This window comes from Neolamprologus brichardi, chromosome 3, assembly GCF_056152115.1.
Source record: "Neolamprologus brichardi isolate AB-2024 chromosome 3, ASM5615211v1, whole genome shotgun sequence".
In the NCBI taxonomy this organism is placed as follows: Eukaryota; Metazoa; Chordata; class Actinopteri; order Cichliformes; family Cichlidae; genus Neolamprologus; species Neolamprologus brichardi.
Window position 1 is genome coordinate 38,150,811 of NC_142106.1, and position 18,271 is coordinate 38,169,081.

The following is an 18,271-nucleotide window of genomic DNA, read 5'->3' on the forward strand; positions in this document are numbered from 1 at the left end:
TACACCTAGCTAGTACTGGGTTGGACCTCCTTTTGCCTGCAGAGCTGCTTTTTTTCTTCATGGCACAGATTCAACAAGGTGCTGATGCTCTGTTTGAACTTCAGCACATCGTGTTGACCATGTCCACATACCTAAATGCATTGAGTTTCTGCCATGTGATTGGCTGGTTAGATATCTGTGTTAACACTCAGATAATCAGTTGTCCGGTGTATATTACTAAGAAAGTACTGTAGCAGACAATGCACATGCAGGCCTCTTTTTAAAAGCATTGCCACATCATAGAATATGTTTTCCTGCCTGTGCATATAAAGCAATTTGAGAATGATGCTATTTAAGTCTTCCTTCTCTGTTCTAACTCATCAACCATTATTAGCTTGCTGTCAATTGCTCTATCAGGTTTCCACACTGCCAGCCATGATGGATTAAGACTTAGTGATAAGCAGGGAAGGCTGAGCGTTTATTAAGACCAATTCTAGCAATACCTCAGCAGTAGCCAGCAACATTTGCTAGAGATATGAGACATCAAAAGCAGCTTTCCTTTGGGTAAGGGGGTTTTCATCTCTCTCGCTTTATCTGTGATAATGTACTAAGGCCCGAGCATCCCGAAGATATTTCCCTTTCATCTGCTGCCAGAAACCTGAGCCAGAAACAGAACTAGAGGGGAGCAGCCTATGGGTTGAGAGTCAAAGCGACGAAGGCATGGGGTTACATAGTGATTTTGGGTTTTTCCTTTCTGTGCAGAATCAAATAGACCTCAGCGGTGTAGTGGTTGCTGAAGACTCAGAGGTGAATACAATAGCGGCGACACAGGGCAACGTGAGCGAGGAGGCGATAGGATCCCCTTTGGCTATGTGGGAGTTGGAGATCCAGAATATCGAGCTCGAAAAAGGAGAAGGGGGATTGGGATTCAGCATTTTGGATTATCAGGTGGGATTATGTTCTAGGGTTTAATGGAAATGTAACAAATAACAATATTCAGGTAAAAGATCCTTTTTAAACATGTTTAGATGTTGAGTTTTCTTTCTTTAGTTTTTTAAACATGTCTACATTGTGTGTATTTCTGTATTATAGGATATTTAAACATGGCCATATTCACAATATGGGATACTTTTATTAGATGGAAAAAGCTCAGTGGTGTGTGCGTGTGTGTGTCTGAGCGTGTATTCATATCTTTGTGGAGGCCAAAAATTGGAAGTTTATTTGTGGGGACCAGGATTATGGTTGCTTCAAGTTTTGAAGGCATTTTTGAGACTCAAAATGTGGTTTCAGTGACAATATGGTTAGGTTTAGGCTAAGGGTTAGGGTTAGGCACTAATTTTTCATGGTTAGGGTTGGGGTAAGGGGCTAGAGAAAGCATTATGTCAATTAGATGTCCCCACAAGATATGAATACCCCACGTGTGTGTGTGGGAGTGGTTAAGAAAATGACCTGAATTTGATGTGATCTCCATATGAGGCTGAGATAATTTACTCATTGACTTGTGCTGGCCTAACATCACCGCAGGACCCACTGGACCCGGCCAAAACGGTGATTGTGATTCGCTCTCTGGTTCCCAATGGTGTCGCAGAGAAGGATGGCAGGCTGTTGCCAGGAGACCGACTCATGTACGTTAACACCACCAACCTGGAGAACGCCAGCCTGGAGGATGCCGTCCAGGCCCTTAAGGGGGCCAAGCTCGGCCAGGTCCAGATCGGAGTCGCCAAACCACTGCCTGTAAGAATTGTTATTAGAAAGCGTTTGCTTTCCCCCCCTCTACTTTAAATCGCTTTGAAAATCAAAGTTCAAATGTGGTTTGCGTGATTGTAGTATTAAGTGTACATGTACCTGTCAGAGTTACTGAGATTTACTCTGTGCTTTTGTGAATTTTCTGCAGTATTTGTCAGGGCTCTGTCCCTCTACGTATGCAGGGTTTTAAATCCAGCAGTCCATATATCACACAAGTTAGTCTCCAGTCATGACAGCTCAGCTTACAAGGGCTTGAATTTTTCATGCAGGAAACAGTGTGGAGGTAGGCTGCACGGTTTAGCATTCCACCCACTGTTCTTTCAGGGGAGGTGACCAGCCTAAAATGCCCTGGACCCTTTGTTTTATATTATTATGTTATCGAATTCTCCAGTAGCACATCCCCTCTTGTACATTTAAACATACAAGGGCACCTGTCAAGATATTAGGTCCGTCCAACGGCATATTCATTGCTCCAGGCAGCTGTGCTCCTTGTACAGGATGTTTCTCTCCCTGCAAAAACAGCTTGCATTCTTTCAGCTGTAGAGCCGCAGTTCTCTTGTATTGAATCTGCCGTCGGATTACTCAGCGAGACCTCTGGGCTGCCAGGGTTAGCTGGATTACAGAGCTGCTGGAAGCCTCTGTAGAGTTATCCTGCTCTGCTGCAGGACGTGGAATGGACTTCTGAGAAGTATTTTGTTGTGTTGCCTCTCAAAATTGAGTCTTACTAGTGTAATCCTGCAATATGCCATCTTGGTTTTCATACATTTCTAGGGTGCACGCTACTCACAGTAAATCGCAAAAGTTCTTTTGTTTTCCAAAGAATGCATGTAAAAAACCACATGAAATTCAGAACGTCGAGATGATTGAACTCTATAGTTAAATAACAGCATCCTCAAAAATGTAACATCGCTTTCCATCTTCATTCCATGTTCATTTATTTGCTCTAGGTTTTGGTTAATGTAGTGTAATTCCATAAAGCCGGGGACACTGAAAGAATTTCTCCACTTTCTTAGGGAATATGTGGATATTCCCACTCTCCACACCCATATGGTGAGCAGGAAATAACTTCATCACCCACCATCCAATCATTTGACTTCAACAGTATTTTGGTTGAAGAAGGAGAGGAAGAAGGACTGACTGAGGGCATCCTTTACCGAGCAGAGCCTGCATTGGTTAGTTAGCTTCTGGGAAAACTGAAAAAAATCAATCAATCAATCACAGCTCATGAAAAGGGAAACACAAATTATACTTTTGCTTCCTTCTCATAATTTTGAAGCGTACCATGCTTGTAATCATGCAACAGTTAGCTTATATGAATGGTATTCTAATAAATACACGCAGTCGATTGAGGGTTTTATTGTTAAGGCTTCATTAGCTGTAGCTACATCAATTCTGATTGACTTGCATTACATTCCTACAATAGCATGATTAGTGATTCTTCCTAAGTGTCCCAGCTATTTGTATTTTGATCCATTACGACAGATTGATACCAGTGATGCAGACCTGCCTGATGAAAAGATGTTAGGTCATTCTTACTCCGGGATTGAGGACGACACTTTCCAAGCTTCCATGATCGCTCTCCATGGTAGCACCTGTAGCACAGACCTGGATTACCTACACTCATCCACACCTAAGGTAAGGACCTTTATTTATAAAATGTAACTGAAATGAGAAGCACAGCTTGGTATTGTTTTCCTCATTTCATTAAATGTTACCGCACCATCTCGTGCCCTTTGTCACAATGAGCTTTACAGCATGTAGTCATTATTCTTAGTTTTTTTTTGCTATGGAGGGCCAAAATGTCATGAGACATGTTTCCTGTTCTTTGTTAGGGCAGTAACTACATTACTGAACTCGGTGTTATACGAGGGCTGTATCCACAGCCCCAAGAACTGAAACTCTCCAAATGGATATTAAATTATAAGGAAAATAACCCCGCAAAAAAGAGGAAGGAGCAGACAAACTATTTTCCTAAGGGTATCTGTGTGTTTCCAGTTTTCCCAAAGGCCACAGCCGACCTTATTTGTAGGGCCTCGCTGCGTAATTTATCGTATAATAGGGCGGCCCAGAGGGACGAACGTGGGGCAGGACGACTCGTGGCAATTTATAGTGCTGGGGGATTTCACAAAATACATTTCAGCTGTTTGTACGAAGCCCGACAGCTCAGCCTCAGCGTGATCATGTGCTCCAGAGGGAAGCAACAAGTCTCTTGATAAATTTACATCAGTGACCGTAAGAAATGCACCAGCTTTTCCGGACTGTGAGGCTGGATGTTTTTTTTAACCTTTCCCCCCGTGCCTGTTTCCTGAACAACAATGTAAAGTTCACCACATTGTAACTCGCCTCAAGAATGTCTCTGCCTTTAAGTTAGCGAGTTCTCTGTTTACCTGACTATCAGCTTGTTCGTTTGGATGGGGAATGATTTGTAACTTTAATTAGAAAATTGGGACATTCTGCATTCGTTTTCTTCAGCATATATCTTTATCTCTTTGGCACGTTTTGGATCATCGGGGGATGATGGATATCGCTCATCTGTCGAGTATAGTTGTTGTTTTAGTGTTACTATGGTTTCTTTAGAGTTTATTTATAGTGTTTAGGTGAAGATAGAGACAAAGGAAGGACACAGGAGCTTTCTTCCTGCACACAGGAAAAATGCAGCCAGAAAAATATACTGCTTAAAAAACATGAAAGGACCACTTTTTAATCAGAGTACAGCATCTAGTCGATTAAACTTCTGGGATATTGATGTGGTCAGTTAAGTAGCAGAGGGGGTTGTTGATCAGTTTCAGCTGCTTTGGTGTTAATGACATTAACAACAGGTGAACTAGAGGGGCAACAATGAGAAAACCTCCACAACAGGAATGCTTTTGCATTTGATTAGGCTCAGTGTCACAAGAGCTAGCATGAGGCAATACCTGGACCCTACAGAGGTTGCACAGGTAGTTCAACTCATCCAGGGTGGCACATCAATATGTGCCACTGTCTCCCAGCACAGAGCATTGAGTAGATTTCAGGAGACAGGTAGTTTCTCTAGGAGAGAATTGATACCATTGATTGCTCCCCATGCTTGCCCGACCTAAATCAAAAGAACACCTCTGGGACATTATGTTTCTGCCCATCCAGCACCATCAGGTTATATCTCAGGAGCTTGTCCAGAGGCTCAGTGATGCCCTGGTCCAGACCTGGAACCATCCGTCGTCTCATTTGGAGCCATACAAGCACATGAGGGTCATACAAACGTCTGAGTACCATTTGGAGTTGGTGCAATAAAATTTCAGCCAAATGGACTCGCCTGCCGCATCATTATTTGACGTTGATTTTCAGAGTCTCTTTGATTTCTTCCCTCTGTAGTTGATCATTTTCATTTCCATCAAACGAGGTGGAATCCTTTCATTCCTAACACATTATCCAGTCCAAATCAGTGTAGCTATCCAGCAGGTTTCCCCACATAGATCTCATGTATTTTCAAAGTGTTCCTGTGCATTTTTTTGAGCAGTATATTTATAAATTTGAAACAGTTTGCCCCCGTTTATTCTGACTGAGGTGTGTATATAGTGATTCTTGCTGGACTATTAGTTTGTAGTACTGCTTTGCATGCCAAAAAATTACATATTTAATATTTTGTACATCCATGAGGGGGTTCTGACCTCAAGCTTTGAAACAACTGATGTAATATATGAGCCCTAATAGTAACAACAGTTTAATCCCTAACTTTGGAAGGTGCCTTTAGTAAAACCATCTCACTTTCCTCCATTTGTCTAAGCCCAGTTCAGTGCTGCCTTATTCAAATTACACTTCATATTTCTTGTTTTAAGTACATATCTATATACTGAGACTCTCATGTTTTATATATCTGCACATTTGCATTTTTTTTAACTTCTGTTCAGACTCCCAGAAGGATTTTTTGCTGAGAACCATTACCATTCAGCCTGGTTCTAATAACGTCTTAAACGCTGTTATAATAAAACTGCATAATGCACTCGGCTCTCAAGATCTTCAGTAATTTATGCCACTTTCTACTGGCCTCCGATGGCTTTTCTGTGGCTCATTACAAGGAGGGCACGGCAGCGATGGAGGGAGATGAATTGTCCCTGTTGGGCAGTTGTCTAACTAACAGAGTGGGAATGTTCACTCAATCTGCTCTACTTTGTTTTACTTCAGCTCACAGCCCGACTGAACTTGCTGGAGGAGCATCCCTGCTTTGCAGACAACAGTCAAGTCTTCTCTCCGGAGGAGTCGGCCTCTTACGCTCCTCCGAGTTTGACCAGCCACATCCCGGCTTTTAATGCTATTCTGAGCAGCTCCGACCAGTACCTGGGACAGCTCCCGAGCAAAGAAGAACCAGCGGACGGCACAAATTCATACAGCCCGTTTGCTGAAATTGGGACCAGATCAAATGTGCTGGAGGAACCCGTGGAGAGCCTTAACTATCAGAAGGAGCCTGCTATCTCTTTCGGAGAGATTGGAGACATAAGAGTTTTGATGAAGGTAAGAATTTAACAAGTCTAAATACAAACAGTGCGTCTGGGTGATTTCGCTCACGATAAGATCAGGAGATAAGATTAGAATGGATATTCTATGCTGTGCACATGTGACAAGGTGCGTTATAACAGCGAGGAAATAATCCTTCTTCATCAATTTTTTTTTAAAGTCTCTCCACTCAGAGGCTGCCTTCAAACGCGAGATAAAAAAGGTTCTAAGCTGATTTGTTTAAAATGATTTTCACAGTCAAATCGCTGCCTTTTTCTCCAGAGACCCTGCTTTGTTTTGGAATCCGGCCTTATATAATTATTTACTGTCATGACTAAGTGTGCTGAATTATCACCTTAAAGGACGAGGAGGCTGGTGCGAAAGAATCCGCAGAAGATGGAGACAAAGCAACGCTGACCTCAGGGAGCAATTTTGAAAGGACTATCACAGTCGTCAAGGGCAACTCCAGCCTGGGTTTGTGCTCATTTCTTTACAATCTTTAATTTGTTCTTTTTATTTGTTTTCTTCTCATTTTCCACAGAAGTGTTAATGAGTTTTCAGGATTGAAAGGTGCATTTGGCCTTTACTTTTATCTCCTGTTTTCTAAATCCAGTTTTACGGAGAAATGATAGAAGCAATTTTTGACTGTTTTCCACTCAGAAAGTCTAATCCCATCGCCATACTCATTATTTGCATTTCAAAACCTGCCCAAGGGGCTGCTACTGGCTCCAAGAATATTAAGTATGAACTTCTAAAACAAATAGGTGTTATGAAGTTACAGTTTAAAATCTTCAATTCCTCAATCGTCTTTTATTTTGCTCGTTTGTGCTCTTTCAAGGTTTTTATTGGGTGGAGAATTGGAATATTCGGCATATTTTGCTCTCAATTTGCAGCTTACTTAGACCGAATTCATTCTTAAATAGAGCGCACTAATCTTATTTTTAAACAGTTTGTAAATGAATTCTCACACACCAAGCTGTTGCAAAAGGGAGTTTAAAATGTAGTCGAAGGCTTTAGCCGGAGTGTCTCCCATCTGGATAAAAAGAATGATGGACAGTATGTGCAGATGAAGACGAGCCTCCAGAGATATTATGTCACACTCCATTGAGACAGATGTGAAAATTAAATTCATCAACATGTTGACAGTTTCTACAGTGAATGGATTTTCTTGTAGAAGAGAATCAAAAATATAGTCTAACTGTGTTCCTGAGTTAACTAAATGTTGGGATATTTTCTCTCACTGATGTTTTACAGAGCCAAGAGTAGGCACAGTATAAAAACACAAAGTGTAAAAATGGCTCAGAGTGTGCCAAGAAAATATCCCCACACCATTAAACCACAAAAAAAGGCTGATACAAGGCAACATGCATCCATGCTTTCGTGTTCTTTATACTAAACTGTGACCCTACCATCCGAATGAGACTCCTTGGTGAGCTGGTGTGAACTGTAGCCTCCGTTTCCTTTTGTTAGCTAACAGGAGTCGCAGCTAATGGTGTGGTCTTCTGCCTCAAGGTCCGATGTGCTGTTGGTCTTGGTTATGATGAGTGGTTTGAGTTACTGTTGCCTTTAGCTCAAAGCCATCTGGCCATTCTCCTCTGACCTCTGACATCAACAAGGCGTTTTCTTTGGATATTTTCCCTTGTTAAAGATAGTTGTGCGGGAAAATCCCAGCAGACCAACAGTTTCTGAAATACTCAAGTCACTTAAATCACTTAAATCAAACAGTTGCTCATCTTCTTCAAAGGGATGACAGTGAGCGCCTTGAAAGACGGTTTGGGGATGTTGATCCGCAGCATAATCCACGGAGGATCCATTAGCCGGGATGGACGTCTCGGGGTTGGCGATCTCATCCTGGCTATCAACGGAGAGCCCACTGCCAACCTGACCAACGCCCAGGCCCGCGCCATGCTCAGGAGGCACTCTCTCATTGGGCCAGATATGGGGTAAAGGCTCTAATCTATATACACGTTCACGCGATACAATAGCATGCATTATGATTTCAATGAGACCATTATTGTGGCCAAAAATAACAGATTGCGATTTGCAGTAATTCATTTGACTTAAATGTGAAGCTTATGCCTCTACCAAAGCTTTTTTTTTTTTTTTTAATTCAAGCGGTTAGTTGTCATTTAGCCCATATGCACATAATTAGTAATGTCTGAGTGCATGAAATGAATATTAGCTCCTCTCAGACATTTCTCTGTAAGCCGCGTTGTAGAGTCCATTTAAATGAGCCTATAAATGCAGAATACAGCAGGCTCAGTAGTAACTGGTAGATTATTTTTTTAAAGAAATGAGCACTACTAAAGTTACACTGTTGGCCTGACACCCTGCCCTGTGAAGGACTTGCCTTACAGGTAAATCGAATGTTGTATTTGACAAGTTCTGCTTGCTGAACTAAACTTGGCAGTTTGTTAGCTTCGGTGCATAAAAAAGCCAACTCTTCACGTTCTAGATCTGCTTGTGCACCCGAGGACGATCTGTGCCCATTTTATGTGTGAGTATGACTAACTTCCATGCTGGTGGTCTTTCTGCAACAACAACAACAACAACAAACTCTCTTTCTTTCCATCTGCTGCCGACCTTCATTATAGTCTATTAGAGTTTTATCCAGACAGTTACTCACAGCAGAGTGCCAAAGCAACAGCAACAGCGAAATATGACTATAGCTGCTAAAGATGCTGTTTTTAATGTCTGTCAGATACACTGAGTAGCATTTAAATAATAATACTGTGAAGCTGAGCACCAGCTTTAATAAATGTTTTAATTTCTATTCCCGTGACAACAGATCTGGATAAATCTTGATTGACTACCACTTCTTTTTTTTTTAGCACCTAACCTGCTGTACGTCTTCTTCTTTCTTCCATTGTGACTAACACATATAAAGGCACCATAACGCACTGTTTTTCCTGTTTTCCCCTCCACTCATCATTCCTTTATAAGCTCCGCCACGTCTCTCACCGCCTGTTGTGATGTTCTTAATGAACTGACTCATCCGTTTCATTATTTCATTCATTTTCCTCTGTCTGCATGCCATGTATTTTTTTTTTTTAAAAACCACACACACAAATCAAAATCAACCCATCTGCTGAAGATCTGTTAGCTTCACTCAGATGTGCTAATGCGCCCCCGAGAATCAGCCTCACTCTGAATTGTTGTGAAACGTCAGTTTGTCAGCTTTCTTTTGTTTCATTTCCTAAAGGGAGTTTGTTTGTGTTAATAATAGAGCCATCAAATTTGTTCCACGTCGGTCACACAGTAGGTGATGCAGGACTTCGAAAGCGTCTCAACCTCGTCACAGGGAGGTTTTTTGCAAATAGACTGAGGTCTGTTTTGCTGCAGTCTTGTTCGTGAAGTAAAATCTGATGCAGGGACAACGGCTTCTAAATGTAAATGAGCAGGTTTAAAAGTAGCTGTTTTGTTTAATGAAAAGGTGGCGGCGGGGGGTAGCTGTAAGGATTAGGTTCCAGTTTGCACTTGACTGCGTGTTCTCCTCTATTTTTGGTAAATTACTTTGTGCTTTTGCAATGAATGGGGGCATAATTGCCAATAACGGTGAGTAATAGGGTTTATAAATATGGAGGCCAGGTTGTTGTGTAGTTTGTGAATATCCACTCATTTATGTGTGTGTGTGCTTATGTTTATGTGTGTGGTATGGGGGGGTTCAGCATTACGTATGTCCCAGCTGAGTATCTGGAGGAGTACAAGGCCAGCCTGGAGCAGCCTAAAGACGACGTCTTCACTGACGCAGCTCCAGCACCAGTGGCAGCTCCAGCGCTGAAGTACGTCCCCCTGCCACAGTGATAGTTGTTATGCAATTTGCAGGCAAACCTAAAGGTGAACAGACAAATATTTATATGCGGAGCCTCTTTTCTATTTTTAGAGAAATTCCTAACCTCCCCGAGCGCGAAGACGGAGAAGGAGAAGAAAGCGCATCTTATAACATCTGGAACCAACCGAGGAAGTGTGTGAACACAGACACATACACATGTGTACCTGACCTTTTGATTCAATTTTGTACACGTATCAAATGTCAAGGTTTAAAGTGAAAACTCTTGCAATCGCTTATTGGTACCTTCCTCAGAGTGGAGCTTTTCCGAGAGCCGGGCAAGTCCCTGGGGATCAGTATCGTCGGTGGCCGAGGGATGGGCAGCCGGCTGAGCTCTGGAGAGGTGATGCGGGGCATTTTTATCAAGCACATCCTGGAGGACAGTCCTGCTGGACAGAATGGGACTCTGAAGACTGGGGATCGAATTGTAGAGGTAAAGGGACTTTTTGTGTCACAGAGCAATCGATATAATTTATTCGTTTGGACTAAAGTGCTCAAATGTTTGAAATAAATGGCTAGACAAAAAAAAATGGTTTAAGATTGAATAATTTTTTTTTATGCTTCCTTCAGGTGGACGGAGTAAACCTAAGAGATGCTAGTCACGAGGAGGCAGTGGAGGCCATACGGAGGGCAGGGAACCCTGTCTCCTTCCTGGTCCAGAGTATTATCCAGAGGCCCAGGGTAAGTCTGTATATTAGCGTCTGATTCCCAGTAACTACCTCATAATGTAAAGGTCACAGTATCCTCACTCTGCAGCTTCTTTTTTGTTACCTCGTGTAAAACTTTTGTGTTTCTGCACAGGCCGTTTAGGGCACTTTCAAAAAGCTAACAGGTACCGTATACGACCCCTTTATTGTCCTGGGTTGTCTGTACGTTGAAAGTAAATGTGAACTCTTTTATGGAGCGACAACAAACCCTGCCTGGCATATTAAACGTATTAGCGTGTTTTAACCTTTAAGAGCAGCGCTGAAACAGTGTATCAACAACACCGTTTGTTGCTTGAAAGTGCCCTCAGGCCTTTAAAGCATGACTAAATCGTTTCCTGCTGAGGCTGCTACTGCCGTGGCTCCAGTGTCAGATCTCCCTGCTTTCATCACCTTTCACACATTAGGAGATAGTCCCTCATGCTTTCCTAAATATTCTGGTTACTCATTAAGCATACAACAAACCATAATCTTATGTAAAACGGGAAGGACACGAGGAGGGCAAGAATGATATTAAAGCTGCTATGATCAGTGTTTTTGGAACAATGGCATAATGACTGAACCTGACTTTGCGGTTCCCCTGAGCTCTGCGTGGATTTGTAGCATCATTCGATTTATTCTTTTAGTTTTCCAAACAGTAACTGTAGTATTTTGGGTAAGAGGTTCTCGGTCTTCTTGTCTTATTTTTTTGTTAATGTTAATGTTTGTTAATGTTTTTTAGCAGTTAGCTCAACAGTTACTAAAGTTATTATCTAAAAAGTTAACACTGTTTAGAATAAACCTTTTAGCTTTTAGTTGGTTAAAAGTTAGCTAACTGTCATGGTTGTTAGCTAAAGAAATACTGAAACACATTGTGCACTTGATACTAGCACGAGCTAGGCTAACAAAAACATTAGCAGGCTAATTTAGTAGCCTGCTAATGTTTAATTGTTTAATGTTTAATTAGTGGCTGATTGTAACTTCAAAACAATACAATAAAAAAGAGACACGTAATTAGTTATCTTTTAACTATATGTGTTATTTGGTCAAAGTTACAGTACTGTGCAAAAGTCTTGAGCTTTTTTATTAAAGACTTAAAAAACTGACTTTTTGAAGCTTCAGACTTTTTTTTAATGTATTAAGCGACTTAATGTTGACCTATGAATCATTCAAATTAAAGACAAAGTAAGTAAAGGAAAGAACTGATGTTGTATCTACACGTGACAGACAACCTAGCAAATACAAATTCTATCTTTACACGCGTTGTTACAAGCAGTCTGTCACAAAAACATACATTTTTAACAAAAAATGCTAAAAGCATCAAATAGTATTTTTGCGTCTTTTGATACCCAACGAGATATTAACTGAAAGCTTGGCATATCTCAGCGTGATGTGCAGTTTGTCCTTAAATTTTTTAGGAAACTTGAAAAGTGAAGAACTAAAGAAAGTCAGCTTTTAAGAAGTAGGAAAAAATTAGGAAAAAACCTGAGAGATGCATCTGACCGTTCACTTGATCCATCTACTGTTCACTGATGCCTTATCAGAAATGGTGTCAGTAGACGGGTGGCTGTCAATAATTCAAGGGAAACTGGGAGAAAAGGCTGAGTGTAATGCCAAATTACACAATCAGTGGCAACAGGGTCATGGAGATGTGACGCAAATTTGAAGTTCTCAGTATAAATCATCTTTGATATGTATGAAGGAGGTCAGGAGAGAAGGACAACAGTATCTACAGGCATCTGTAAAACACACAGTGGAGACTCTGTCATGGCTTCGGGATAAAGTTCAGTCAGTGGTGTGGGGATCTTGACAAAACTGATGGAGTTATGACCGCAGAAAAGTACCATCAGATTTTGATCCACCATGCAATGCCATCTGGAAAGTGTCTGCCTGAGAACAGCTTCATTTTTCAACAAGACAATGATTCCAGACACACTGCCAACGCAGTAAAAGCATACCTGGATAGAGAAACACACAATGAAACACTATCAGTCATGAATTGGCCTCCCCAGAGCTCAGACCTCAACATTATTGAAGCAGTGTGGGATCATCTTGAAAGAGAACAGAACAAACAGGCCGAAACATCCAAAGAAGAGCTTTGAATGTCATTCCTGAAGACTACTTCAGGAAATGATTAACTCTGTTTACTCATTTTCCATTTTCCTAGCAAAATGTAGGAAATTGGAGTGACTGAAGACATTTACACAGTACTGTATACCAAACTAGTTCTTTAAAGTACTCAGAACAGTTTTAAGTAGTTACTACAATATGAGCTGCTTCAACCTACATCTCTGTTCCTCTACATGGCGTTCTCAGCCCGAGTCAGTTTATTGCCCAGTTTCATCGCCCGCAGTAAAGAAACACACCACCGCTTTCACACACATGCCACCTCGCACATGTCAGGTAATCTGTCTTTCTCTTTTTGTCTCCCTCATTTTATTGCTTAAGCTATCCGTCACACTTTATCTTAGTTGCATTATCTGCACTCCCTACTCTTTCCCTTTGTCTCTCAGACTGGTGGCTGAGTCTTTCTTTTTATGTCCGTCTTTGACTTTGAAATAAACATGATGTGCGCATTAATGGAAATAAAGCAGAATTCTAAATTCCCTCCAGGAGAAAAAGAACTGAATCATTTGTTTAATGTCAGCGACCCCAAATGCTGCTTTTAACCAAGCGCTAAAATCAATGTGGCCACTATTTTAGACACATCTGTGCTGAAGGTGAGCTTTGGTGACATTTATTGCACATGCACACTAGATTCTAACCACGGGGCTTATTAAAATTTAATTGATACCTCATATAAAGATGGTCATTATCAACTCTACAATATCAGGGTTGCCAGCTTTTTGTGGGAATAGCACAGCTGGCACTTTTTATCTTTATATCAGCCAAAAAATCTTTTGTGCTGTATTGTAGGGCATAGTGATAGACGAACGTCAGCACCGCCTTTTTAGTTTTGTCTTGTTTTGAGCTCTCGAGTTAAGGATTTTGGTCCTCTTTGGCCATTTCTTTTTTAAAATCGGGTTGATATGCATTTAAGAACTGAGGATATATTACCACACCCATATATCTGTATATTTTACTCTAAATGGGCCAACATTGTGTTGTATTACGCTAGCAATTAAGTATAAACCCATCACTAAAATAGGTACCGCACTATTAAATCCAATGCACAGGGAGGTAATTTCGTCATAGACTTCTAAACAACTGGTCTGCTTTCGATAGCCAGAGATGTCGCCCCCTGTTGGCCATTAAAAAGAATACATTAGGCTGCCTCCATTTTTGTATACAGTCTATGCTAAAAACATATAAAACCTAGACGAAAAAAAAGTCTGCACGTAAAAAGTCGAGGACATATTTAAGGCATAAAAACATTTTCGTTTTAGTATTTCATCCAGTTGCTTTTTCGTTTTCCTATTAGTTTAATCATTGAAAAGGTTGCAGCCGTGTATATATTTTTTTCCTCAGAAATGGCCTTAAATATAAATTAGCCGATGAATAATTAAGTTGTCGGCATTGCTGTTAATGTGTTCAGGAACACATCCAGTGATACAAGGAGACATTATTAGCAAGGCTCATTAGTCAAACTTGCAGGAGAATCTGTTTAAATCGACCTCGTGGATGGTAATATATGTGGATTTGAGTTATGATGGGTGAAAGTCTGTATATATTTAAAAAATGTAATTTTTCCAGGGGAACCCTGAAAGTATAAGAGAAAAAAATAAGGGCATTAATTGTGGCTCTGCGGCTGCAGGAAGACGTTCTACTAATTCACTCCAGAGTCACTGGGGTCAGCGCTGAGTGCGGCTAAAGTGAAATCCACGACAATAAACCGAATCATGAGATAAATACCATTTTTAATGGATGATATATCTGAGCAGTGGAGTCAGAGCAGTAGTAGCTGTTTTAAAATGCAGCCAACGACGGCCACCTAAGAGAGCACAGTAACTACATCTGTGCTGTTTCCCTTGAAGTTTCAAATCACTCTGTTGTAAGCATTGAATAATCTCAAGGTAGCCCGGAGGAGTCTTTGAAACATTTCAGAGAGCGAGAGGCTTTCTTCAGTTCCTCCACGTGAAGGAAATATCCGTCTTCGAGGAACCCGTTAGTTAAACGTTAATGATTTCAATCTCTCTCTGTCTCCTCGGTTACCTTTGATTAAATTTTGTCAGAAAGGCTCAGACATCATCTCTAATGTTTGTCAGCTTGTCGGTCTTGTGTTGCTTTTAGAAGCCACCCCTGCCCTTCCTTCAGCTAAATAGCCACAGCGGGTCGAGCCTTCGCTGCACTAATCAAACCTCCCTGCCTCAGGTTAGAAACCTCTGCTGCGTCTCCTCGCGTTTGTGTGGGCGTGTCTTTCGTTTGGACCTGTGTGCAACTTGATCAAACCTGTTCGACACGGAGACTATTTTCCAACCTGTGCACGATGCCTGTTTTTAAATCTGCCTCTGATAACACGTGTTTATATTCATTTTCTGTCTCTGTAACTTTGCTTTCTTTCCCATCTGTTGCACCCGCAGAAAGTGAAAATGTTAGTTGAGGCTTTTAGTGTAAGTGCTTTTTTTCTTCTTCTTCTCCTTTTCTTTTTAATTTTTCTCCTGTCGTCAGCTTTGAAAGGCGATTTTATTCAAATTATCCCTCCAACATTGTCCCGAGTGCCTCGTTGCCAATGTAAAAAAGACAACTTGATTAGACGGTCGGCAGTCAACACAAATACTGTTGTGTGACGAATTAAAAACTGCAAGTTTCTGGCAAACAAAGGAGAAAACATTTCAAGCTTGATCATTCAAGAAATCGTCAAGCTTGGACGGGCGCGTGGTGCCGGGCACGTTTTCCTCACTTGACACATCAGTGTTTTGGCATGTCCGAGTGTTTGTGTGCTTTCAGTTCTCGGCTTTGCCAAGCTTCAAGTTAGCAGAAGCAGTGAAAGTTTTGCCTTTATTTGAGAAATGCGGATTTCCAAAACAGATGGTTTATCATAACACAGCATACCGAGCACAGCTTTAGTCATTCCGAACACTTAAGACTTAGCGTGGACCCATTAATATTTATGGGATTACTGCCCGTGCGTCGCACCGCACTGTGATACAGTATCTTTCACTATCTGGTGACATTGAAGTGGATGTTATGAATTTGCTGTCCATACGTGACGTAAATTAATTTCAAAGTCCTTTTTTTGTTGTTGCTATCTGGTGCAGAGTAGTGATTTACCTTCATGTCTGTCTTAAATGCAACAGTCATCGATAACAGACTCGAGTGAGGAGAGAGCTGCTGCAGCCGCAAGAAGGGACAACAAGGACAAGGTTGGTACTTCTAATTACCGAGCACGCAGATCGCCTATCAGTGTTGTTGTGTTTGTTGTCAGATTTCAGTAGGTGTCGCTCACGGCGTTAAAATAGATTCAGTAAAAAAAAAAAAACTTTCACCATAAACTCGAGATATGTTGTCGACCGCAACGCTGGCACACGCCTTTGACTTGACCTGTCAGAACGATGCTGTCTGCTAAAGTTGCCCTTTTTGTCTTCTCCGTAGGAGGGTGACAGTCACAGTAGACTTTTCCTCCGCCTCTCCCCAACTAACCCTTTCACTCCTACCCCGTTTAAGGTTCGTGGGTCTCTGTGTTGTGCTTTCCACCTTCCATTTCCGTGTATGCTTGCACGAATATGTCAGCGTGTCACACGGCAGCCCGTGAATTGGAGATGTCCTGACGTGCTGTGCGTGCATATGCGTGGCCTAACACCTCCACCGTCCGACTTCCTGTGTGTGTGTTTCTTTTTGTGGAATCGTGAACATCTTTCTTCCTTTACTTTAGTTTTTGCCTTTTTTGCTTTTAGTCCGTTTTCAGAAGCGTGACAGAATCAAAACTCTGGTTTTAAATGGATGATTTTGAGTTTTGAGCATTATATTTAAGATCAACAATGAATGAAGTGATCAGAAGTCAGAGTTGTTACAGGTAAGTGCGCTTATGAATTACTGATGGGTGAATATTTGAAATTTAGAGATGATCATTAAATTAATAATTACATAGTAGAGATCAAAATTTACTGTAACACCAGTCGTCCACTTAAAAAAAAAAAGAATATGCAGCGACCAAGCCCATCATCGGGAGAAGTAATCACAAGGCCACAGAGGGACGCATCACATGGACGGTGAAGAAGAACTGTAGTGATGACAGCAAGGTTCAGTTTTGACGCGAGGTTTTATGTTCGGGGTCAAACGGGAGCAGAGGGGAGTCAGTTTGGAGGACGGGGCTTCATGGTTTGGTGCTTGAGTAATGTCCATGAGAAGCTTCTACGGCAACAGAGTCAGCCAAGACTTTTTATGGAGGCCGGTGCCTCTTGTCACCCCGTGAAACAGAAGCACTTGTTGAATGTGAGAGCATTAAAATAATGCATGATGGCTAGCCCAGAATCCTGATCCTGAACCTAGCTGTGGCTATGAAAGTCAAGCAGTGGCTAAACTGTGGAGGAGACCAAGATCAAACCAGAGCAGTGTGGGAAATTGATAACAATCGTTGTGTTGTGTTAGTTAGTTGTGTTACAGTCATTTAGAGAGAAGGCCCCCCCTACAAGAGACCTGCTTTTATACTGGCCCAGCGTATTAGCCAGTATTAGCTATTTGCTAACTCCATCTCTCTTGTTCATGGATTTTGTTACATTTATTAGAAGAAGAAGTGACTTAAATACGGGACATTTAGGCATGTAAGGTGTTCTCTAATTTTGATCTCTGCTTTTCATTAAATGAAAAAGAAAAAGTAGCAAAAATACACATTTTGGTGCGAGCTGGAGTAGTGTTGCTATCCTAGATGTGATCAGAGCTCATAGCATCAATAACTTCCATCTAACGCACATGTAAAAGGAAACCAAGCATATGGCTTCTTGTTGATTGCGTCGGCGCCTTCCTCTCACTGTGAACCTGACAGCCAATTGATTTGAACATTAATGGAGAGATGAAACCTTCTTTATCTTCTTTACCTTTCACTCATCAACTGTTTTCTGCCTCCATCTGTGGCGCGACAGCTGGCGAAGCGTGAAGCGGCAAAGGCATCTCCCACCAGCGCTGTCCTCACCCTGCCAGTGGTGCCTCATGTGGGAGAGACTGATACAGACACGCTGACAGAGATTCCTGGCAGTCCTGCTGAGACTGCTGAGGAGAAAAAGGAGGAGGGGGAGGAGCCCGAGGACGAGTACGGATATAATTGGAGTGAGTTTAGTTTGTCTGGTTTTTATTGTGTGTTTTTGCAATAGGGTGTTTAATTTTGCAGTGAAATATCACAAGGTTGTAAATGTTTGATGTAAATGTAATCCTGCATCACATATAGCAGGAATATTTTAACCCAGTTTGTAGTGGGAGGAAGTAAAAATATATGCTTACATACTACACTATGTAGTAACAGCAAATGGCCACAAGAGGTCCTCCAAGTTACATGTCTGCCCATAAAGTCTCCTGCATGGCATAAACGGGCATTGATTCACATGCTTGAGCTGGTTGTGCCTCAGCAAAAACCTGAAGGACTCAGTGTCCCAATTAGGCCGTTATCATCCTGCAGACACTCTGATGTCAA

General features: G+C 41.6%; 1 protein-coding gene across 4 annotated transcripts in view; it reads left to right on the top strand.

Moving 5' to 3' along the window:
- Positions 1-18,271, top strand: part of mpdz (multiple PDZ domain crumbs cell polarity complex component) — a 48,194-nt gene that overhangs the window by 19,013 nt on the left and 10,910 nt on the right. Inside the window, exons 16-32 of one of the 4 annotated variants that reach the window (XM_087837377.1) lie at positions 742-927; positions 1,504-1,713; positions 2,739-2,897; positions 3,208-3,360; positions 5,887-6,213; positions 6,558-6,669; positions 7,940-8,138; positions 8,651-8,692; positions 9,864-9,977; positions 10,079-10,159; positions 10,280-10,457; positions 10,595-10,705; positions 14,938-15,018; positions 15,228-15,257; positions 15,945-16,010; positions 16,240-16,311; positions 17,727-17,910. In XM_087837377.1, coding sequence (XP_087693503.1) covers positions 742-927; positions 1,504-1,713; positions 2,739-2,897; positions 3,208-3,360; positions 5,887-6,213; positions 6,558-6,669; positions 7,940-8,138; positions 8,651-8,692; positions 9,864-9,977; positions 10,079-10,159; positions 10,280-10,457; positions 10,595-10,705; positions 14,938-15,018; positions 15,228-15,257; positions 15,945-16,010; positions 16,240-16,311; positions 17,727-17,910 — 2,305 coding nt within the window. The remainder of the gene's footprint in view (positions 1-741; positions 928-1,503; positions 1,714-2,738; positions 2,898-3,207; positions 3,361-5,886; positions 6,214-6,557; positions 6,670-7,939; positions 8,139-8,650; positions 8,693-9,863; positions 9,978-10,078; positions 10,160-10,279; positions 10,458-10,594; positions 10,706-14,937; positions 15,019-15,227; positions 15,258-15,944; positions 16,011-16,239; positions 16,312-17,726; positions 17,911-18,271) is intronic. The other 3 variants (XM_087837361.1, XM_087837368.1, XM_087837370.1) reach the window with 3 other exon arrangements.